The sequence below is a fragment of the Platichthys flesus genome, chromosome 16 (genome assembly GCF_949316205.1).
Source record: "Platichthys flesus chromosome 16, fPlaFle2.1, whole genome shotgun sequence".
Lineage (NCBI taxonomy): Eukaryota > Metazoa > Chordata > Actinopteri > Pleuronectiformes > Pleuronectidae > Platichthys > Platichthys flesus.
This window is the reverse complement of record NC_084960.1, coordinates 16,951,071-16,976,140: the sequence shown is the minus strand read 5'-3', so window position 1 is coordinate 16,976,140 and position 25,070 is coordinate 16,951,071. Positions and strand designations below refer to the sequence as shown.

Below are 25,070 nucleotides of genomic sequence, written 5' to 3'. Positions count from 1 at the left end.
ATTCACTCGAGTAAATACAGTTGAAAGATACATTTCTATGTTTGGATACTGCTAAAGAAGACCAGCCACATATATACGGTTACAACAGGATGTGTCTGAATGGTAAGTTATACCATTTCACAATGGAGTTTCAGTCCCGAGAGACGAGTAATGTCCACGTAGAAATAAAGCGTAACTGCTGGTCTCGAACAGTAAAGTTCTTAGGAGGAATGTTCGCAAACACATTCTCTTCCTTGCATCCCTCCACGCTGCAGTGTTTCTTAAGGGTTGTTTGTTGTGTTTGGCCTGTGGTAGCTAACAAGCTGCTAGCTCAGCAACATGCCTGCTTGGTGTCACGTTCGGTGTGGAGGAGTGGTGGTAGTGGAAGGGATGAGGGAGCGTGTTCGGAGGCCGGACTGGTATCAGATGGGTGGGGCTGAGAGACTAGAGCGATCCAAAATTACTCATACAGGGGAGGAAGTACCAAACAAGACGTTTTCGACAACATATTTCTGAGAATGGACTGAATGAAAAAGCCCTGTTATCATACTGTGAGGGTCCCTACTAACCCCCTTCAAGTAATAACTGATAGTAAGAGCCCAGATAATGTATTTTACAGAATATGGGTCCTTTAAATGAGAGGATTTGCTGCTTTATATCTTTGGATTGTTCAAACATTTCAAGGTGTCAGCTTGGACTAAGGGAAATCAGCTATCTTTCATTTTATGAAACACACTTTCTGCAATGTTATCAGTTCACAAATTGAATTCAGTGTTTTCATGAGATCATGGTGACGCAGTCTGTTCAGTGAAGGCAGGGCCGCTCCCGCAGCTCTGATGAACCCGGGCCAACATTCATTACATGCCAACCCACGTGACTATTTGTCAGATAATGGCACACCGTATCCTGATCACACAAGAGAGTATAGACGGACAGACTCTGGGGCCACATGGGCGACTGAGGTTTGGATGGCACATGTCTTTGACAGTTTTGGTAAAGTAGGCGGGCCAAGACTGTCGACGCTCAAGCTGGGAGCACTGGGGCCCCCCGGATCAACCCCCTACCCCCAAAACCCCCCCCCCAAAAAACAAACCTGGACTGGGACTGTGGTGATCAGAGCTGCCCTGCGCCATGTTCTGTACAGAGAAGGTGAGAGTGTGAGTGGATGTCGGGTTTGTTGAGGCTGCGATGGTTTTGTTGGACCAGCTCTGATCATGTGCGTGATCCAAGCTGCTCGGCCGTGCACACGGCTGGTGTTGATTTGATGCCTCGGGTGAAACGCTGTCATATAAGAAAGATGATAATGATGTAGCTTTCTTGTACACACATACTTACCATAAACACACAAAATATCTGTAAATATTTCTGTTGTGTCTTGACGTCCTGTCTCCGAAATTGCCTCCTCAGCACATCTATTTAACCCCTTCAGTCTCTCTCTAACACACACACACACACACAAACACACACACACACACACAAACACACACACACATTTCCCACACATTTCCCATACGCTCCAAAACGCTGCATCTAATTGGCTGCCGGTTTTCCCTACTGTTCTAGCTCTCCTCCCCCTCCTCTGGTTTCCCTCCCAATCGTAATTAGTCAGTTTTAGATCATTATTTAGACATTTCAATCAAACCAACCCCGACCCCCATTGCAATGCCACCACCCCCTCCTCTGCTGCTGCTCCTTCCTCGTTCACTCTCTGGGGAGGGAGGTGTGGCAAGGATCATGTCAATATATCCTCCTCATCCTATTCTGAATGTCTTAACCCTCTTTTTCCATCTCTTTTTTTCATGCCCTTTTCCCCTTCACATCCTTGCATCTCCATCAACCACGACTCAGTGTTTGATGAGGAGGTGGAGGAGGGAGGGCGAGAAAGGGAGTTTGTGTGTGTGGGAGGGTTGGGGGGAGGGGGGGTTGCAGGTGCATATGCAGAGCCCCCTCACCTCCTTGCAGCCTTCAACCTGAGAGCTCATATGGCAGCAGCTTAACCGGAGGCTAGACTTCGTCACGCTTTCCTAGACCTCCTCCTGATCCTCCTCTTCCTGCTCCTCACCCCTAACGCTACCTCCCCACCGATACAACTCCCCACTCCCCCTCATCTCCCCTCCCCCTGCAAAGCGGCTCCCCTCCACTCTCTCTGAAGCTTGGGAGACTGAAGGCAGCCTCGGTGCGTGGTGGCAGATAGAGAAAGAAAGAAAGGAGAGAGAGAGAGAAAGGAGAGAGAGAGAGAGAGAGAGAGAGAGAGAGCGGCTTTCCTAGAATAGAGAAGCAGGAGGAGGAAGAGAGGGATGATGATGGAAGCCAGCTTTGACACTGAGGAGAGTTTTGACGATCCCTCCTGTCTCGCCCCCCAGCCCCTCGGCTCCGTCTCCCCAGCCAAGAGGCAGATCAAGGAGGTCAAGGAGACCAAGATCACAGTGAGTATACCCAAACTTAATCCTCCTCTCTTCTCCTCCTCTTCTCCACTGTCTCTCCATCTTCATCCCTGTGCCCATCACACAAGTTCATGCCTCATCTTCTCTACTCTCATCTATTCACAATGCTTGGTGTGAATCTTTGGTCCTTGTGGATCAACATGGAATTTCCCTGCGTGTTCATGCCTGTCATAAAAGGGAATTTCTCCTGTCGAGAGACTCAAACCCATCTCTGTCCTGGTGAAACCTTCCTGAAGTGTGTGTGAAGAACAGAGCCGATCTGGTAACCTGTACACTGTTTGTATTTTTAACAGTCCTCTGCCTGCCAGATGCAGGAGTGATCTCCCAGTGTTGTCACTGAGTTGTGGGATTGTATTTCCCCTATTTTCCTACGAAGGGTCACACAGAGATGCTGCTGCTGATGCTGCTGCTGCTTCTTTTCATCCAGATGCAGTATTTGCTCTGAGTAGAGTTGATGCTGCAAACTCCTCAGTATCGGTCTGTGATGAGGACGAATGAAATGTTCCCTCCACCAGGATACAATTTGTTAAGTGAACAGCATCTTTGTTTCAAGATGCCCGGAAAGTAGCTGTGGTTATGTAATCGTTTAGCCCTTAATGCCATAATGATGGAGGGGGGAGAGCTAAGGATAAGGTGGACGTGGCAGTTGTGGTATTGTTGGTGATTGTGGATGAAGGTAGGCAGACGTGATTTTCGTGTCTCCCAGGTGTTGTTTTTGCGCTCGTTGGGCTTTCCGACCTGCTGCAGCCGCGGGAAGCTGTCAGTCTGGCTATTGTGAAAAATCCCAACAAGACCCTGCGAGGGATGCAGCAAGTACAGTTTCCATGGTGACAAAAGCAATAGCACTGATTAATGGGTGTTGAAATGGAAAATGCTGGCATAGAAGCTGGTGGTGGTGGTGGAGCTATAGAGCCATTCAGATATTCAGTGAAGACATTCAGTTTGAAATCAAAAAGAGAAATCCTCCACATTCATTTCACAGCATCTCTAATTGGTTTGAATTTACATGAGAGCAGTAGTTTTCTTTCATATATAAGTGTCGACGTGTGAAAATATGCAGCTGTGTTAACCAATATCTCACACAATTGGTCTTTTTTGCTGCAGCTAATTGAGAAAGATTAATAAAAAATAATAATACAGGTTATAAAGATGAAATTTCCAGCTGTGTGTGGATGACGTCAGGCCAGAGAGGTGTCTTTTTGTTCGCCACGATGCACCTCACATTACACAACCCCTCCACAGTTGTCATGGAGACGCACACATCAAAATGGACCCCCGCGGGATGCTGAGGTGTTGCACGTCACGGAGAATCAAGGAGCCGCTCCAGCTCTGTCACCTTGTTTTCACCTTCACTGTGGCTCGGCCAATAAGACCAGATTCTTCTGTTTCACCCTCGGATGTTTTTCAGCTCATTAAACATTCACTCAGTCTGACTTGTTGCCGTACGTGCCGCCCGTTAGAGGGGGATGCCTCGATGGCGCGACCGGAATGCAGCGTTCCAATTGGTCAGGGAGTACGAGAAGGGAGGAATGAGGGGTGATAATGAGAGGAAATCTGAGATTGCTTTGTAATGGGAAGGTGTGCGTATGTGTAGAGGTGTGTGGGGGGGGGCAAAGTAATTTGTTGCTTAGCAACAGTGGCAGAGCATCCTACAGTCTCATTTGCTGAAATATTCTGCTTCGGATGTTGGAGGTAGATAGAAGGGAAGTGTTGAAGTTGTTTGACGGCCAACCCATTATTTTTTTTACGTCTCTTGTGGACCGTTTATTCCTGGACTGTGTCATGATTTTTCTTTCCTCTAAGAAAAATGTGCAATGAAATACCCACAGCCTGTAGGCAGGGTGAACATCCCTCATGATGCTGATGTTCATGAATTTTGAGTGAGAACAAAATGTCCCAGTTCACTCAACAAATCTTCACAGTTGTGTATTGCTCGCAGCTTTGCTTTCTGCGAAACATTGCAACACAGCATGTCGCAGCATCCCACGTTCCAGTGGCTGGACTTCAAACGTCCCCACAAGGATTTATCACACGCTGTGTCATGAAGGTAATCTGTATTAATATTTTATTCCCAGCCCCGGAGTACCTCGCTGAGCGGCCGTAAAGGAGAAGTTCACTAGACAGCCTCCCTGTAGATGAATGGTCTCATTTTCTGCAGAGTGTGAGAGGCTGATAAACAACAGCCATGATAGATGGGCCGCCAGCGTAATGGAAAATCTGGTGCCTGTGACAATCAGTATGATCTCTGAGGCAGAAAATGAACAAAGTGACTGGTCAGGACGAGGAGTAAATCACACCGCTGCTCCTCTAGATTACAGCCGGTTACTGTGTCTCTTGTTTATGCATATCCCTGCTCGTGTTTCACTTGTTCTCTGTCGTATCGGCGTGCACGTTTGGCACGAAGCCATATCAGTAGTTCCTCTGGATGTTGGTGATTATATAACAGAGAAAGAGTATTACTCATATGTTGTTGAAGTTGTTTACTGGAAATGGAGTGCTGCAGGGGCAGAGTAAAGAATGAAGAGGTCAGTGTCCAGTGTTCATTTGTAAAAACCCTGATGAATTTTAATGACAGTAAGATAGAAAAGAAACTGAGGGTCTTTTACACCTACATTGTTAGGTCAGGACCTTTAGACCTTTCAGTTTAGTCTGAACTAAAGGAGTAAAAGGTTCCTCAGACTCCAGTCCAGAACAATGGATCAAACGCAAGTCCGACCAAAAGAGGTGGTCTTGATCAGAATCAAACTAAGCCATGGTTCGGTTGGTTTGTAATTGGGAAACATTTGGATAATTAATTTAACAGAAAAAGCAGCGGGTTGAGGCTGTCTTGGTATTTTGCAGCCTTCACCTCCGGCAATATATTGTTTGAACAGGAAAAACATTAAATTTGCTGGTAGTCAAACCTCAATGATATTTCAGTGGCAATGAAATGAACCAAATTAGCCAGTTCATTCATTGTTTCTATATAAAACAGAAAGATAATTAGTTGTTAATTATTGCGGAACTAACAACGGACTGACGTCAGACACACGCGGGTCCAAAAACCAATCAATGTCAAGTAAGGCTTGATGCAGCCAACGTAGGTGATGACGACAGGATGTACGTATGTCATAAAACAGTCTTTAGTCTGCTCCCTACATTACAAAACAAAACTAACCAGATGACGTGAGGCCTGGTTCAGACTTTCAGTGTGAAAACGTCCAAAGTCCCCTGAAAGAGATGTTATACATTAAAGTACCATTATATTATATGTTTCTTAAATTTAAATGAGTCAGATGTATTCTTGTGATGTGAGAAGAAAAGGAAAATGATCTGGAGCGCGACACTGGTCGTCTCTGACTGCACATACTGCAGGTATTTAATTTAACCAGACGTGTGGAACTAAAGACACAAAGTGAGCGAGATAATTTTTCCAATACAACTAGGATGACGCTCAGCAGAGGGCAGACCTCTGCCAAGGCCTGAAAGTCTCCTTATTAAACCACATTTCATTTTCATTTATCAGCACCAAACTCCACAGTCCTGCCTCATGAATAATATGAAAAATGCTTCACAATTTTTTAGAAAGTGAAAAAGAGAATCCTTGGCTCCTCCCCTCCCCAGATCTTGATAATGAGTTCTTCCCTGACCCACATCCTTCCAACAAGTTTCATCGAAAGCCGTCCATAGTTTCTGTGTAATTTCACTAATTAACAGATGGAAATATAAACTCTCTGGAAGAGAGCCCTCAGAGTTCGTATATCCCCCCCCCCCCCCCCCCCCGTTACTTGAACATGCTCCAAAATGTGATGTTTTCTTCCTAGAGAAAACCTTCCAACAAGTGTTAATTAAACGGTTGAGTGGTTCCTGCTAACAGACAAAGAAACGCAGATGAAAACACAACCTCTGTGGTGTAGGTTATTATTAGTGCTACTTTCTGTGTCATTTGTTCTGCACTGGACTTTATGCTGTTTGAAAGTCTATTGGTTTTATCTGTGTAAATTATTTAAGGATCCTCACGTCACTGCAACAGCTGCTGACATAGAAATTGGTTGAGACTTCACAGGCCTTATGTTCCTGATATTCCCTTGTTAATGCCATGAAAAGAAGTGCCTCTGTAACTTTGCCTCAGTGGCTCTAAAACGTATTGACCCAAGGTTGGGGAGAGCGTGGCCTAGGGGATAGAGCGGGTGCTCTGCAACAAGAAGGTCGCCGGTTCGAATCCCACTCTATCCCATCTGCATGCCTAAGTGTCCTTGGCAAGATACTGAACCCCTAGATGGCCCCTCATAAAAATGATGAGTGTTCTAAAAATGTAAGTCGCTTTGGATAAAAGCGTCAGCTAAATGTAATGTAATGTAAAGGTTGTAAAGCTTAAAGAAGACCAGTCAGGACTATAATTAAAATCAGAAAATTTTCCAGGCCTCGCACAAAAATGAGGCCGTCTGTTAAGGGGTTAATGGTAATAATAAATGAACTGAAGTGGGGTTTTATTGTTACTTTCTCCTTCTTCTGGAACCCAAATATCAGTGTGTCTCTGAGCTGTTTCTACTTCATGTGCTCCTGTCCGGCAGCACAGTGGTGCAGTGGGTAGTACTGTTGCCTCGCACCAAAATGGCTCAAAATCCCAGTCTAGCCTTGTGGAGTTGGTTTGTTCTCCAGAAGGGTTGGCTCCGGTTTCCGGCAATAGGATTGGCGACCTGTCCATGGTGCACACCGCCTCTCGCCCACTGAAAGCTTGGCTCCAGCTATCCCCACACAGGATTGCAGAAAAGATATAGATATCAGATGCATGGTCGCCCCTGTTAGCAATTATAAGCAGTACTGTGTATGAACATTAAAGATATATTTTGATCGACTCTGCAATATAGTGGCAAGCAGCGATAAGACCATTTTAAGTATTTATTCACATGCAGTCAACAAACTTCTCCTTCCGAACAATGGACTCCAGTATCATGGGAATGTTTATGGGCCAAAATCCTGTTCATCGCTGTCTTTTGTTCAGCCTCTTGCCTCCCTTTGGTGTTCTTTGTAACCCAGCTGACTTGAGCTGGAAAACATGACTATCTCCCTCCTTTATTCTGAAATCAACTCAAATAGAGGAAAGTTCGCCTGAGCGAGCTGGTAAACGCAGTACAGCAGGAAACTCGGGCTGCACACCCTGTAACACAGTGTGTTTTTCTGAAGCATCCTTGTTTGGACGCCCGTGCAGTTTGTGGCAACGGTTGACATGGCACACAGGGTAACTCGCCCGTGCTGGGAGGGAGGGCTCACAGATGATGAACATTACATAATTGAAGCCCCGAGAGTAATTGACGATGCTGTGGACTGTGGAGTCTGTATTCAGGCTGTGTATCGGCTGTGTTTATCTGGTACACCACGGATTTCCAGGTGTGTAAAGTTCATTTGGTCAAATTGAGGGATGAAGGAGAGAAGGTTTCAGCTCATGTCTCTGTTTTTCCCTCTCTGGCCCCTGAAGGCTCATGGGTCACCTTCTGCACGGCCGATATTCACATGTTTCCTCGTGTCTGACCTTTTCCCTCTCATCTGCATGACCTAAATGAAACACAGGCCTGCTTTCCCTCTCTTTTGCAAATATATTTCAGCCTCCAATCTGCGTTTGGCTCTCTGCCTTTAGCAGCTCTTGTTTGTCATTGTTCTTCATCCTTGTCTCATGTGTTTTTTGTTTTATCTTTTCTTTGCTTCAGATCAACTGTGTGACGTTCCCTCTGCCTGGTGAAGGTCCGGAGCAGCAGCTGCTCAAACCGAACGAATGGAGCTACTGCGACTACTTTTGGGTGAGACTATAGAAAATATGGCAACACTATAACCCAAGTGAGAAACAGCAATCACCAAGTGTTAATTACATTGAGGACATTTTTCTGAGAGCTTAGATGTGATAAAATGTAGCTGTTCTCAGACTCAAACTCCAGAAAAATGTCCAGAAAATCGGGTCCAGACATTTTCAGGAGTGTTCCTTTACATATGAAGAATGCAGCAGGAGATTGTCTGAGCCGGATACATTGACAACCACAGGAAAATATACAGAACATCAAGGTTCTCACTGGTTTTTGTTTACAGCACATAAACACTGGCGTCAGCCCTTATCGTCAAAAGCTCTGAAATCTGATTATATGGTTCCGAGTTTTTCATCCAGATATACCTGGGTATTTCAGGTTTCTTGATCAACACTCGCTCGCTATACATCTTCCCGACATTTTCCTGCTGTATTCTCAAATGGACCTAATCAGACATTCTACTATAGGGCTGACAGGAGAAGATCTGCAAAATGTCCGGAGGAACTAAGCCATTTTCAGACAAGCCCTGCGAAGTCTGGAGAATTGGGTCCGATCTTTACCCAGTGTTCTCTGCAGAGACGCGTTCACAACAGCAACAAATCCTCCACATTATTCTGGCACGGGGTGTATCTGCATTAAAACCGCTGAGGAGATCACTTGATTTTCTTTACAACACACAGGCAAACAAACTCTCTGGATCTGCCATTTTAACCAGGAGATGCTTATTTTCTATTTATCATTTTTGCATCTGACGCATTTTAGAAGCGTTGACCCCCCACTCGCTCGCGGTAAAACATTATGATATAATGTGAAAGCTCTCACTCGGACATTTGCGTTCATACATGCACCCCCTACAGGGAAAGTGCAGAGAATCTCCGGAGATTTAAGGCAGCTATACCAACAGAGTGTGCTTTGATATGAACACCTCATATCAACCGAAGTCCATTGTTAATTCTCATCAAACCCATAGTACAGAGTCACCAGCGAGCCGTGCCATTGAGGTCCACACACTTGACCGCCCTGTGGCTGACGTGTCGTCCATCTTTACTCACAGTCTATGATTAAACCAAAGAATTTCCCCTTTGCGCTGTTCCTGCAAAGTTTGTGTTTTTTGTCGGCTGACCGCTCACGGCATCGCTCCGGAAGGTCCCTGTCAAAATGTTTTGTTGACCTTTACAACAAATTCATGCTGGTAACAGCTGCATACCGCTGAAAGCTAAAAAATTCAATTTGACTGAATCATGAATAAATGCGGCAGAAACAGTCAATATACTCTTTGCTCTTTTCTAAATGGATCCAACACTTTGCTCTAATTTAACATAAGATGAGTTTTCATGTTGGAGGATCACAGGTGGACGACTGATTGACCGGCATCTCTGCAAACACACAGAATTTCCTTTTTTCTAGTATCTCCTTAGGGGCTTTTGTAATTTTTCCCTTTCCATACGTTTCCATCCTAAATTAGATTTGTGTTGAAAACCCCTCGGGCTGCATTATCGTCTGATATCCGATTTTTCTTCTTGTTCGTGGCTGGTAGTGTTGTGTTGCTCGTGGTGGTTGGTGCTTCTAAGGCATTACTCTGCACCTCGGTTCCTCTCGGCGACGCACATCACTCACTGACTTCGCTTGACATTTCTTAGTTTGAAAACACACATTACAGCCATCCACCCTCACTGATTGACGCACGCACACCAACGCATGCCCTCCTCGACTTGCAAGTGTGACTCACACATTCATGCTGATCATCCTCACAAACCCACATGCTCTCGAATGTAAACAACACAGAGACGCTGCTGGACATTCTGACCATGAGGTTTCGTAGCTGCAGTCCTTCTCCATCTTTGACTGATCCTCTCCTCTTCCTCAGACCGACAAGAAAGACCCCCAGGGGACCACCTCTGTGGCAGGCTTCGAGGTCCCTCTGCAGAAGCTGCTGAAGGGCAAACAGATGCAGAAAGAGATGGCTGAGTTTGTCCACGAGAGGTAACAGCTTCACTGGCAGAGGAGACTGGATTATAGCGACAGAAGCTAAAGGACAGTGTTTATTTGATTTTGTACAGACACAGAGCTGGAGGCACAAATGATCCCATTTCAACATGTTAGATGTGATAGAGGTTAGTTACATGATATAAGCTCAACAAACACAACAAAGGTTTGAACTTAGAAGGTATAGCAGCTGCTTTATATTTCAGTGAAGTCTTTATGGCTGAGGCTTCATGTCATTGTCCGAAAATCCCATAAAAAGACCCAAACCATCAATTAATTGCTTAAGTATCTGTTTATCTAAAGTCCTGACGTATCTTATTCCTCACTTTGGAAAAACTATTAAAATAAAATCAATGGGGGACGTGACCATGAACAGTCAAGACAAAGTCAAATTCATCCCGCTGCCAGAAATACACACTAAAGCACCAAATGTGAATTCATTTGTCACAGAAAATAATCCCAAAGAAATGGGGTTTCCTCTTGTTCTTACACATGAGGAAACAGAACATTCCTTGGGGACTATTCTCAGCGTTTTCTAAAATGACTGTTTGTTATTGTAATGAAACTGCATATAGAAGTTTAAAAAAACTTAACTTGATTCACAAAATCAGGATCATCATCCAGCTCTACACCAAATATCACCTGTTCATAGACAGTGGCACTCTCCATATACCTGATAGGTTTCATAAATGTTTCTGAGTTATTTCTTGAGAACCTCAAAAATGTCAAATGTTAGAGGAAGTGAATAGAAATCTCTGATCTGGATCTGCTCTAGAATTGAATGGGCTATTCGCTGACCCATACCACCTCTTTCCGCTGATCTGTCCTGTACTTTTTGCAGAAGTGTGGCAACAAACAAAGAGAGAGGGGTGAAGAAATCAGTTAGTTCTCTTCTCTGTCGGTGGTAACTGATGTCGAAGATGAAGCTGCTCTGAGTCGTAATCATCAGATAGATGGACTCAGTGTGGTGGACTGAAGCAGGGAGAGTTGTTCACCGCTCAGGAGCAACAACACTGGAGACATTCACAGCATGAACCAGATCTTAAACAGCCAGTGCAGGTCCACAGCCATCACACAGAAAAGCTCTTTATTTAAAAGGATCTGTTGGACGCTGGTCTGAGACTTTTGTTTTACAGCTCAGGGCTGCAATTAATCCATGAAGACAGTAATTAAACGAAGCATACAGGAAATAGTTGCCACAATGTCAAAAGCAACATGGAGAATAAAGCCTCTATATAATAAGCTCCTAGTCATTCTACAATAGCTCCATTTAATTTCCACTCTGAGTCGCGGGAAGTTAATGAGCAAAGTTTCTCCAAGATTCAAGATGCCGCCTTCTCCCAAATCCAGTCACAACCCTTTGTATATGTTGCTGTGCTACTATGGGCTGCAAGTCTCCCAAAATTAGGTAAAAGAACAGTTTCCGTGACCTTCTCCAAGTGAGAGATTTACTCACGTGTGGATGGTAAATGTGAGAACGGTGGAGGATGTGAAGTTCAGAAAGGGCACGAGCCCTCAAGGCAAATATGAGCAAATCTCATTTCCATCTTTAAAATGGAGACAATGGAACAGACGCTCTGTAAAATATCACTGCAGGTGTTCCATCTTGTGCATTTGGATCCAAAGTGTGATCGCCCAATCGTGAATCAGTCTCAGCTGTCATGTAATGAATGGCTGCAGCTGAATTTGCATTTCTATCTTTATGTACAGTCTATGAGTGTGAAGCAAAACCCGAGTGTCAGGAAACACTGGGTTAATTAAAGGCTTTCGTTTAAAAATGCTGTGTACCCTCATATATGTACAGGCGTGTGTTCAATAGCTTTGGGTTTTAATTAACAAAGGCCGAAAACGGCTGATGTTTTGAACATAAGATGAACAAGCAGCAGATGATCACACTGCAGTAAATAAAAAGGAAGTGATGAAGCTCGGTCCTGAACCAATGACGAGCTTTAAGTATTAAGAGGAGGATCAATCAGTTTAATGTGACAGGAGCTCAGTTCTGAATGAGCTCCAGTCTTTCAGTGACTGCGTTTACACGGACACCAGGTTTCCAACTACTGAATAAAGATCAGACTAAGACTTTTGTTTACATGAGCTGCTAATGGAACATGCCATTCTTACTCCTGTTTACATGTTAAAGAACCTGATGATGACATTGTGTCAACGTTATTTCACCAGTTTTAAAACCTCAGCCTGAAATAGCTTAATATACAATCCTACTATACACTCCAGGTGATTTCTTTCAAATTTTGCAAAATCTTAAACTGATTTACTGTCATCTATGTATCGTCAAGCAGTTCGTAACCGTCCATACTGTCTGTACTATGTCGATGTCCTAATAAGCTGTGAAAACTACAATAGGTCGTTATAATGTGATTAGGACGTGTACACATCTACATTATGCGATGATCATGAGAATACTGTACATGTCTTTATTTGATTATTGCTTATTGTGACTCTGACCTTATTGAGATTATTGAAACTTCACGCTCAGATCTGAATCTTAAAATCACATTATGATTCATAACCTCCGATTTAATCACTTCACTGCCATGGTTTTCTTTCCTTTCATGATCCAGGCCGCCTTCACATGTTTCTCTCGGTCTCTGTTTGTGTCTCAGGATAAAGATAGAGGAGGAATACGCCAAGAACCTCTCCAAGCTTTCACTGAGCCCGCTGGCAGCGCAGGAGGAAGGGTGAGTGCAGCAAGCGTTTCGCTGCAAGACGAGAATGCCTTGAACTGATAAGAGATAGTGGCAGTAATTAAGAGAACCCTGTCTAAAGATAGGATGCTTTAAAATAGACCCATTCCCACTCTGCAGTCTGAGTCTGATGCACCATTCAAAGAAAGAAACCTCATGAAAGGATAGATGTGGTGTTGGTCTTTTACCAAAATGAAAGAGAAATGTCTGTGAAGATCTAAGGATCAGTGTGATGAGATTTGTCTCGAGGAATCTTTTAATATCTCGAAACTGAGATGTTTCGTTACTACGAGGCCTTCACTGATTCATCCGCCTCTTACTACATGACCCCCCCTTCCTCATAGAAACACTCAACATTAGACTCCAGTGTAGAACGTAAAAATGCATCAATTACAAGCATTGCTGACTCTTTGCTAACAGCTGCTGTTCAATTCTACGTCTGACAATGACACAATGTGTAGGAGACAAGTTTTACAATGTAACAATCAAATGCTTCCTGTTAACTCAGTATGTGTGAGTGTTCATATGATATGCATTTACAGGCATGTTAGCATGGACAAGGATTAAAACTGAGGACAGAGGTAATTTCAATTTGAAAACGCCATTTTCAAGTGAGAATCTATTTTTGTGGCTGTAGCTATAGATACTTTGATACTTGTTCAATGTCATGTGTTTGAAAATACACAACGTCTGTTAGTTTTACCTTCGATAGTATCAAAAAGTACAGATTCATATCTACAATCAAGAGTCAGTAAAAGTACAACTCTGTAAAAATACAATGTTTTCTTAAAGTAAAAGTGAATGTATACTCCAAGTATAGCCTGGAAACTGTACTTAAATTATTAAATGTAAAAGTACTCAACTTTGCCTATTGCATCAAGGACTGCATCAGCTAATCATTGTTTTTCATTAAGGATTCATCTGCTGATTTACAGTTATTTCATGTTTCTGTTTTCTCAGGACTCTCGGAGAAGCCTGGACTCAGCTGAAGAAGAGTCTCCACGACGAGGCAGAGGTTCACCTCAAGTTCTCTAACAAGGTAACTGCTTTTATTGTGAAAACTCATCCAGAACTGAAGACGATTAGCTTCTTGGTGCAACTATTTTGATAACTGAGTTGACGTTTGGGTTTTTTTTTTTAAGCAAATACTGCCCATTGATCTTCTGGAATATGGGATAACACCGATTTTTCCAGTCGTTTCTGAAAAGCTGAATAATTTTGTATATCTGCTTGATGCTCAGATACAACAACAAATATCAAAGGTGCCACCTTTGACCCAGGGAAATTATATTCAGGATTTTTCACAGTTTTTATCAATTTTTAGACAAAACTAAAATTTGAATTATAGAGACTGGTTAAACGTATTTATTACATATATATATATTTATTTAACAATGAAAAGACAATGACATATTTGTGCATAAATGTGTTTAATTGAGATGATTATCTCTTTTATCATCTGTTTGTTTATCAGCGAGATTACATAAAAAATAAATAAATAAGGGGGCCGGAAATTACCGTAGAAAGAATTCAATACATTTAGGGTGCGGATCGAGGAATTTTATTTTTACTTTCTTAACCATAGGGAGATTGTACAACAATTTGTCCTTGATATCTCAGAGAATCATTCATGGATCTCAATGAAACAAATCTGGCATGTCCTGTAGCTGATATCTATGAGTGTGTGTCATTTGGTGCAGATCCAAATAAAAATCAAGATTTTGTGAATTTAAATTAGTTTTTCAGGAGGAGACCGTTGGGCACTGGTGGAGGTGTGAAGTCTACTGAGTGACATTCTAGTTGAAACATGTGAGGCAGTAGCACATGCAAAGTAAAGAAGATTAAAGGTGTGCCACCATCAAAAACAAAGCTGTAACAATGTGCATTGGACACAAGTAAATTTGCAGGTTTGTGTTGCAGCATTTCATGTTTTCAATCAGCTGCACTAATTTGGTCTGATCCACATCCTGAGGTGATGGGGCTAGTTTTCCCTCAACCGTGAAGACCGATGAAGATGACCTGTCCCCCGCTCTAATCATAAGCGATGCAGAAACCACACACTTGCCTCAGACGCAGCCCCTGAGCTTCTCACTACCCCTCGATGTCTAATTAATTAATTAAGTTTTTTGACGATCCCCCTCTCACGAGCGTACAGGCTCCTCCATGTTCCACCAGCTCACTCCACGCCTTATTTTACCGGTCATGTAATTCAAAGATAAAATCTTGGAAAAATGTATCATTTAACAATCTCTCAAAGTGCAGATTTTTGTAAACTATACGAAATTGTTGGGAAATAAAGTTCAGTACCTGCAAGAGTTTCCTGGGAATCAAGCAGAGAGTAGATGTAATTTTATTCTTGATAAAACAAATTTCACCGATTTACTCCACAATGCTTTAAGACAAAGTGAAAACATGTCATAAGACATTTTTGAGAATGTGTTAATAATTTTCAGCAGTTTCTTTAAACAGAGCCGACTGCTACTCTGTTCTTCTCTGTTCTCACAGCTCCACTCTGAGGTAGAGAAACCCTTGCTGACGTTCAGAGCCGACAACTTCAAGAAGGACCTGAAGAAATACGACCATCACATCGCTGACCTCAGGAAGCAGCTGGCCAGTCGCTACGCCAGCGTGGAGAAGGTACTGAGACATTTATTTTTAGATTTATTCTTTGAGTTTGGCTGCATTTCAGCTCGTTTCTCTTGTGTACATGCAGGCCATTATTTTACATCCAAAAGTGAATCTCTACCAAGGTTGCATGATGAAAGCGCTTTAGTGACAGACACACATCTTATTACAGAACCGTATTGTTGCTTCCCACCAGTTAAACCATTTTATTGATGCTTTTCTTTTTTGTTTGAAATATAAAATTATAAGACATGAACTAATACACATACAATTTTGTTTTTATTCAGTACACATCAGATTCCCATCAGGATTAATACAAATAATAAAAAACAACAATAATTGAACGCTCACGTTGTGGAGATTTAAGGCAATTAAAAAATAATCATCACGTGTCAGTTTATCTTCAGAGATATTTTGCTTATGAGCATATAAAGTGATATTTTCTATAAAAAAATATGGTAGTGTAACCTTAATTTCTTGGTTGGCAGCGTTCTGCTTTTCCTGCGGGCTGTGGGTAATAAACTCGTCTTCATTTAATAAACATGTCAAAACTCTCGATATTCCCATCAGGCCTCTCGACTTCTCTGTTACACTCAAATCTGTCTATACGTGGAACAACATCAGGTAGGAACCAACCAGCTGCTTGGAAAGATGACATGCAGCAACAATTTAAATGTAGCAAATAAAAAATATATTAAAATCCAATACTAATTAGAGGACTCCAAATGTAATATGAAACAATGACGCATTTAACAATGAACTTAATTCTGCAAGTGCACAATCAAGTTGTAAACTACACAACTTCATATAGAAACACACATTTGCATGACCCATCGTATGCCTATTTTACCACAAGTTGATATGGTTCCTTGGGGTCTTAATGAAATGTCTATAACATACTTTTGTCAAAATACCACAAGGATCATTTAAAACAGCACCTATTTATACTGTCTAAAACAGCCCTCCCCCCATCCTCTCCCCTCCTCTCCCCTCCTCTCCCCTCCTCCCTAACGCTAGCTTCTGCTAGCTGCTGCTCACTGGTAGCATGCCAGCCGGTGAGATGATGGTGGGGGTGGTCCAAGGCCATGTACTGAGACTATGATGTATTTTTCTGTCGTTATCCCATCCACGCCATCTAGCATTTCGTTCTGACATAGAGGAACCACAACAAATCACGGGAGTTGTTTTTTTCCAGAGTTTTTGGGACCACAGACATGCCAGATACCCAAATTAACGTGTAGAAGCACTACAACAGTGGAATTTTCACAATGTGTCCCCTTTAAGTGATTAAATTACCCAAAATACTATGTGTTCCAAGGTGCATAAAATATCACAAACGTTATCTTATCAATAAAAAAATGGGATTCCACTGCTTCATCCTTTCAGAATAAGGGTCATCGTTACTCTTTATTTTAAACAGAAATAATAATTGACTAATATATCATTGAGACAACGTAGAGAAAAAGTGAGAAAACTTAGCATCTAGTTTGGCCTGGTTTCCAGTTTTCTTTTATATATCTGATTTAAATTACCTGAGTTAAACAACCGTTTTCGCCTGTTGGAGAAGAGAAAAGATTGCCTTGACTTTTGCCAGGTTATTAGCTGAATGTTTACCTTTCAAACACTGTTCATGACCTTGATGAGGTGTCTCTGTGCAGAATAAGAGAAAAGACTCAATGATGTGGATTAAGAGAAGGATGATAGGATGAGAGCAGGATCTGAGCGAGGAGATCAGTAGCCGACATAAAAAGGCTGTAATGACTCTTAGATGTAGGTCCAGTAAATCTGAGGATTATTGTGAATGACTCATTGTTTCTATGTGTGTGTGTGTGTGTGTGTGTGTAGTCTCGTAAAGCCCTGGCAGACAGGCAGAAGGATCTGGAGGTGAAGACCCAGCAGCTGGAGATCAAACACGGCAACAAGACGGAGGAGGACATAAAGAAGGCCCGGCGGAAATCCACACAAGCAGGTCAGCGGTCACAGAGTCAGATATATGTCTAGCTAAGAGACAGTCTGGACAGTGTAGTTATTCAGATGTCACCAATAACTGGTGTTAGCAGTCTGCAAGGAGAGGACAGGTACAAGGACCTAAACAAGCAGCAGGTGATGAAGAAGAACAAAGTAAAGCAAAGTGATACCATAGTGAAATCAAATTAGGTTTTTGCTGACCCCTCAAACACAACAGAAGGCAGAAATCTATCATGAGACATTTGAATGGAAAGGCGATGATCTAATGTTGTAAATGTTCCAGTAGAGAAAAAAAAGCACTTATCAGGTTCCTCCTCTGTTCACCTTAGTAGATTAGTCACAGTCCACAGCACTGATCATTGCTGCTCATAGGTACAGTTAAATGATGTCTGCCTTGTAACGTCGATCACCGCTCTGACCTCAAGGTTGAGCCAAATGTCATCGCGGCTCACTGGGCTCTCTGCCAGAGACGAGAAGGTGTTTCTACCTTCACCGGATGAATTTAAATGAGCTGCAGCAGCAGCAGCTTCTGCTTCATCAGGAAACGGAGCGGAAATGTCCTGGATTTGGTCGAGCGTCAGGCATTTAACGTGTAAATTTAAAGTGAAAGTATAAAATCAATATCAGTAAAATGCGTTTTAAGTATTTATGGATTTTACTGTTATAGCTGCTCAAGTTGTAGCCAGTGGTCCAGTGGTTTCCAACCTTCAATCCATCACATTTCACACTTAAAACACTGAGAATAAAGAAATGAGGACTGTACTAAATGAAATTAGATTTAAAAAGACATCAAATCAAATAATAATAATAATAATAATAAGGATAGCAATATAGTTGAAATAAGAATTTCCAAATGCAGCAATAGAATTAAAGTACTGTCGAGAAACCGAACTTTGTGTTGGGCCCCTGCAAAAAGTCCTAGACAAATTTGTAGGGGCCCTCACTTTGAGTCCTCAAACTGTTTCTTTAAAATTGAAATTTTGTAGTTTGTACTGCTTATAACTCCTGGCCATCTGTAACAAACCAAGGAAGGTCGGTTATAGATTTAGAGAAACTAGTTTCATTTCGATTATATTACAATATTAGCAGAAAACGTGAACTGAAAGAAACTTGAACAAATTGAAAAGCATAATTCTCTCTGAAATGTCCTGGACTAAAAGTATAAAGCAGTTAAGGTAAAACTCAAGTAAAATATACCTCAAAATTATACTTGAGCCCAGTGGTGGAGTAAATGTGTTTACTTACAGTACACTGTTATGGTGATCTCATATTGTAATATATAATGATAATCAACAATGTTTCTAATTTTGGATCTAAGTGGTTGAAATGGAGCTGTGGAAACTCCACTGACCTCTGGATATTTACAATAAAAATAGTGAATCAGAAGTAAAACAAAACAACTATATAAAATGTTGGACACTAAAACAGAAGTCTGCATCTCACCACGGTTGGTCTTTGATCGATCAGTGAAGCAAACAAAAATCGGATGTTTAGTTAAAAGAAAATGTGAGCAGTTCAGGAATTTAGACGCCATTTGAAAATAGTATCTGTCAAACCAAGTATGACATGTTTTCAAGTTTGTCTCAGAAATGTTCAGCTTTTCAAACACAGCATGTTAATATGAGAAGCTATGATTAAACTTAATGTTGTTTTTATATTTAAGGAGTTGGTTTATAAAAGATCTCAGTGTTTATTGATGTATATGTTGTGTGCTAGATTTGAGGCTGGTACAAATACACATACGAAAATTATTACAAAGACTTAATATTAATAATTTTAACAGTAAAATTTTCTCTGGCACAAACTCATTGATGAGTAACATGTGAGCGCCCTCTTCTGGATTTTCCTTATGTGCATCACACTCAGGGCTGGTGAGGTGATTTGGAAATATGAAAAGAACCCTTCCCTGTAAACTCTGATCTTCTTCTCTGCTGGACTCAAGCAGACTTTGATTCGATCTCTGACCTCTCACGTTCTCATCTGTTCTCTCCAGGAGACGATCTGATGCGCTGCGTTGACCTGTACAACCAAACCCAGTGCAAATGGTTTGAAGAGATGGTTACCACCAGCATGGTAAGAAAACATTCTTTGGACAATTGAAAAAGTTAAACTCATGTCAAATGTGATATTTTCAGGTTATTCATTATTAATTAATTTAGAGTTTATAAATAAGAGAAAAAAATTCTCAAATGATTACATGTTAATGATAGAGATGGTGTGAATTTGTATTTTTTTAAACTGTGTTTTAATAAGGTCGGAAAGAGTTAATTATTTTTTAAATATTGAGGTGGCTTTTTTGAGGAGGTGAAGTTGATCAGTTTCTATATCTTCCTCTTCAGGAGCTGGAGAAACTGGAGGTGGAACGGATCGAGTGGATTCAGCAGCATCTACGTCAGTACACGACTCTGCGACACGAAACCGACATGTTCAATCAGAGCGTGAGTCTTTTTGCTTTATCTAAAAAAACACAAAAAATGTTTGAATGGAGAACGTAAAGGCTCTATTTAACATTCTTAAATCTGTTATTACTTTTCATACTATAACTATATGACAACCATACTACTATATATTTTTGGAAACTCAGGTAACAACAATACATAAATATTTTCCAAAACAAGTATATCTTTCAAATCAATGCATTACCCAAACTGAAACCTGGTTGCTTTGTTTTCTGAGATATAACTCAGTCAACATTAAACACACATGAATGACTTGTGTATCTTTTCAGATTAAGTATCACTTGTACCTTTTGAGGGTAGTATCATCTCTAATGTTCTTCTCCTATAAATATCCATAAATATGCTTGAATCATCGAAAAAGATTGACCATATGCCTGAGATACCTTACATTTTGTGGCCTGCTTCAGGATGTGAAGCGGTTGATAGCTGTCTGTATATCCCTCACTAAACTACAAACAGGAGCTTCTAATACGTAACTCGGTAGAATTTATTGGCATGAATTTGGCATCATGTAAACAAATGCAAGCTTAGATAAGTAGTGAGTGTCTCTTGTAGATAGCCCTTAAAATACTTTTGTTCCCTCTTTGATTCCTCTAATTCCCAAATGGACGACAGCGTTTACCCACCTCTTTATCTGCATTTCATCAATTGATCCACAAACCGATTAGCAAACTGTTATTAGGTTTACAAGTGATTTGAACCGCTTATAATGGGACTTTCTAGCCACGGCAGCCCTTCGATGAACGGAGAAGTAGAGACAGATTCAGACATTGCTGATCATCTGTCAGTCGTTCATCCAACACACTCACTGTCATCACTCGGTGCCTCAGTTAAAACCGCAAAGACGCTCTGCTCGTCGAGACGGGGGTGTCGAGTAAACCCTGCAAATCTAAGCAGACATGTTGTGTCAGCGCTGAGGGAAGATACCATGAGGGTACTTTTCTGTGTGCTGCCTGACAAGATGGATTACTCAGAGATGATACGCTCACTACAGATCAACCTAAATGGATGATCTGCTAGTAGAGTGTACATATTTCTCTCTTGAATAAAGAAAATATGACTCTAATACTCCCTGACATTTAGTAATGCTTGAAACTTAGGGGAACAGCATCATGCAGGAAATGTATTAAGAGAATCTAAAACAAAATATGACACTCAAACTTTCAGATAAAAGCTGGAGGAGTGTAATCATTTAAGTTAGATTATCAGCTTTTTAAAGTAAAGCACCCTTGTGCAGCATTGTGGCACACTATGGATTTGACTACCAATGTCAAAGGCAAAACATATATTTAATTAGATAATATATCACCCATATTGATGACAGTTTAAATATGACTTAGCTCCCTGTAATAAATTATTGCTAATGCAGTTCGTGTTCTAAATCTGCCTTTATATTAGTGAGTCCTCCTCAAACAGTTCTACTACATACTTTCACTTTTTGTTCTTTGTGTCCTGAGATTATGATACACAGTCTGTGGTGCAGAGTGAAGTTTGAAAACGTTTTGTTCATCCTACCTGGTTTATCTCCAATGATGATTTTACAGTTGTTTTTTTTTTTTTTTTTGTCAAAACTGAATATGCTCGTTTAATTAAGCTGCCTTTATTTTTTCAAACAGTGCATGTCAGCTATTTCAGAGGTCGGTTAAGCAATCGTCACAATCTTCAAACCCAAGTTCACAACTTTGCAAATGTACAACTCTGCTATTCAGTTCAGTATGAAGCATTACAGCAACTTGCTTAAGAGCACGAGACTGTATAAAGAGTTGTAGCCAGCACCTGTGTCTAATATGTCAAAATAAAAAATAATCCCATTATTAAAATTATCTGGCGACGATTTTGACCCATTTGAGCCTCTTGCCGACCACTGCTGCAGTTTATCTGAGGACGTAGATGAAGACATGCTCAACTCGGTCCACAAACTGAAGGAACTCTGTCCCACTACAGAGCACTGGATGCCTGTTTATTCAGTTTGTATTAATGCATCACATGTCCAAATCATATATTTATGGTTGTTGGCGCTAACAGTGGAGTGAGAGCAAAGGACATGAGGTCGTTAAAAGGCTCTTTCCTCCAAGTGTATTTCATGGCATTTTGCTTAGTTCAACTCTAGATAGGAAAAAACTGAAATGCACATGTTGCAGTCATTGTGATCAGAATGCAATCTGATTGGCTAGAACACATCCTCATGTGGTCAGGATTACATTGTTATTTCTTAGCTTAGTTTAGCACAATTTGAAAATAGGTTAAAACAAAAAATCCACCTACGACCAATCTTTAATTAACATATTACAGCTTATTTGTTTAATCTGGTAAATATGAAGATGTCTCTCCCTGTTGGAAGTCTATGTTCTAAACTAATTTTATTTCAGAATTTCAAACTGATCATTTAAAACCATTGACATTCAAATAATTTTATGGCAACTACACATTCATACATTATGGTGTTTGCTCACTCTTCCTCTTGTGGAATGTGTCTGACCCTTAGACTATGTATAAAGATGGACAAAACAACAGCTTCATGAAAGTGATGGTTGCCCCCTGGTGGCTGGCTTTAGTGGAGGTCATCCACCCTGCCTGCACAATGTTCGCATAGGGGACGTGATGGGAAAAATTAAAAGTCCAAGTACACGTAAAATTAAGTTTTCTGTCATTTTTTTTAGCACTTATAGCACTGATGATAAATTTTTCATGTTCACGATCACTCATATAACAAAACGATTTCCTTAAAACCCTAAATATTTAAACCAAAGTTTATGATTCCTGAATGTTGAGTCACGCTCCCTTCTATGGACTGTTTCTGATCTGCTTAGATAATAATAATAATAATAATAAAAACAACAACAATAATTATGATATAAATTAACCAATGCTGATGTTTAATGGGATCATTTTACTGTTTGTGTATTTGTAGACAGTGGAGCCGGTCGACCAGCTGCTGCAGAACGTGGATCCTGCCAAAGACAGAGAGCTGTGGGTGAAGGAGAATAAAACCGGCGATGTTCGACCTGTGGACATGGACATTTGAAACCATGGTGACCTGGGATCAGTCGCTCGATCTGTCTTCAGTATTATACAACACAGTGTTCCAGAACATCTCTAACACCACTGGTCAACGGACGGTTCATGTTCAGATCACAGTGGTCTGCTCATCCTCTCTCTGACTGGAGTATCAGGAGGAAAGGTTCATACTTACAACACAGTCTGAGGCCAGAAAACAGTTACAGATCAAACTACCAGCATGTTCCTTCTAAATTATAACCCTATCATAATCAACATTAGCTTACTGAATGCCATCTAACATACTCTGCTGTTAATCTGTGGTAAAGTTGAAACTACAAAAAAATATATATGTATTTTCAATCATTTAGATTAGCTTCAATCAACATTTTTCCAGTTTGAGTAAACCAAACAAAAATAGGTCTTATTATTGATATTTCCCTTTATTTTAGATACAGATATTAACCCATATGGAGATCGTAGAATGAATATGATATATTTTCATATTTTGCTGGTTCATTTTGGTGGACATGCATGTTTTGAATATCTTGCTTTCACTGTATTTGGACAGCTGCACAATTTGTGGAATCCTGATGGTTGTTTTGGTATAGTCATTGAATTTACAAGGTTTTCTGTATTTTGAAAGAGGCAGAATCAATTATCAGACTAAGAACTTGACTTAAAGTGTACAAATTAATATCCAGTTACCTCAACAAACACACACACACACACACACACACACACACACACACACTCATACACCACTCATATACTGTGTTTTGGAATGTGAATTTGATTATGCTTATCACACGTACCAACAGGTAGTTGATCTAGATTTAGGCCAGGGTCTTTTTTGGATCAGTCCGGAGTAAAAAGGTGGTCCAAGTTACACTGAAACACCTTTTAGTGCCTAATGGTTATATACCTGGAATGTCCTTGATATATTCTAATCTGCATCAGTGTACATTTGTACATACAGGCTAGATGTATTTTGCTGTCAAAACGGGCCGCAGATCTTCGGGGCCGCTGAGGTGTTTGTACTGTATAATGTTGTTTGTTTTATTTTTGGTAAATGTACAGAGAATATCTTTATGGTAGTGTTCGATAAAAGACGCGAAATGCAGCAGAAAGCTAAATTTAACAAATTACAGAGAAGATAAAGGTTGTGATTTCTTTTAGATGGATCAATCGAGTGGAGCAAAAGCCAGCTGACTCATCCCAGTTGCACGAATGCAGATAAATCCCATTTGATCAAATACTGCATGTAAACTATGTGTCTGTGTTTACAATTAAGTATGTGTCTGTCTGTCTGTCTCTGTCTTTACAACGTTTGTGGTGCTTTGAATTTATTTTATTACCTTTCTAAAGCCACTTGTTTCAATTTTTCAAAAGGTAGAGCACATACCTCCGCCAAGATCCAACGGCCCCCCTATCTTGATAGTGAAATTACACATTTAATTTCACTATCAAGATCCATGAATTATTCTCTGAGAAATCAGGGAAAATGCTGAAAAATTTCCTATTTCGCAACATTAAAGAGAGTGAAAAAAAGTTTGTGCATCCGCCCCCTGATCCGGATCCACACCAAAATCCCCTGGGTCATGGCCCTACCCTCCAGATGATTTAATGGAAATTGGTTTAGTAGTTTTGGCATAATCCTCTTAACAAACAAACGTAGATGACACATAACCTATTTGGCAGAGGTAAAGATTTTAATAATACAAGGGACATGAAAGAAAAAATGCTTACCTGCCTTCTCAGCAACACACTGATCATTTGTTTCTCATGAAATGAAGAAAAGTTGCATTTTGAATCAAATGAGTTCTAATTTTCAGACTTTTCTTTTTAATTCAAACGGCTTTGTGCGCAGGCTTCAAATAGCTGATATGTGTTGTAGAGGTTTTATCAGTGTGTGTCAATATTGTGCACTAAATGTAACAAGTTATGTTCCAACTAAATGTTCTTGACAAGAATCAACAATTTGAGTTAACTGCCCCTCTGTGGTGAACATTTTCATAACGTGTATTAAACTCATTGTTCCTGATGTTTTGAGAATGTTGGATCATATGTGACCTCTGTCCAGACGTTGTTCTGTGGAATGCAGTGTCCAAAATAAAATAATGTCCTCATTGG

The 25,070-nt window shown here is 40.9% G+C and overlaps 1 protein-coding gene across 2 annotated transcripts; it reads left to right on the top strand.

Annotated features, from left to right (window-relative positions):
• The first annotated feature begins 958 nt into the window (after positions 1–958).
• gas7a (growth arrest-specific 7a) lies at positions 959–24,981 on the top strand. 2 transcript variants are annotated; one of them, XM_062407180.1, is made up of 11 exons: positions 959–1,128; positions 2,343–2,405; positions 8,111–8,200; positions 10,068–10,183; positions 12,808–12,882; positions 13,849–13,927; positions 15,394–15,525; positions 17,359–17,482; positions 19,475–19,554; positions 19,821–19,919; positions 22,852–24,981. In XM_062407180.1, the coding sequence occupies exons 1-11, from the start codon at positions 1,111–1,113 to the stop codon at positions 22,963–22,965; spliced, it is 990 nt and encodes a 329-aa protein (XP_062263164.1). In that variant the 5' UTR covers positions 959–1,110; the 3' UTR covers positions 22,966–24,981. The 2 variants fall into 2 exon arrangements, with proteins under 2 accessions (XP_062263164.1, XP_062263162.1); XM_062407178.1 differs by lacking the exon at positions 959–1,128 and having other exon boundaries at positions 2,104–2,405.
• Positions 24,982–25,070: the final 89 nt, after the last annotated feature.

What these genes read in the sequence shown, in the direction of transcription:
- gas7a (XM_062407178.1), top strand. Translation starts at nt 2,277, where the DNA reads ATGATGATGGAAGCCAGCTTTGACACTGAGGAGAGTTTTGACGATCCC. An exon ending in GCTACTGCGACTACTTTTGG is followed by an intron (nt 8,201 to 10,067) that starts GTGAGACTATAG and finishes CCTCTTCCTCAG; the next exon opens with ACCGACAAGAAAGACCCCCA. An exon ending in AGATGGTTACCACCAGCATG is followed by an intron (nt 19,555 to 19,820) that starts GTAAGAAAACAT and finishes CTTCCTCTTCAG; the next exon opens with GAGCTGGAGAAACTGGAGGT.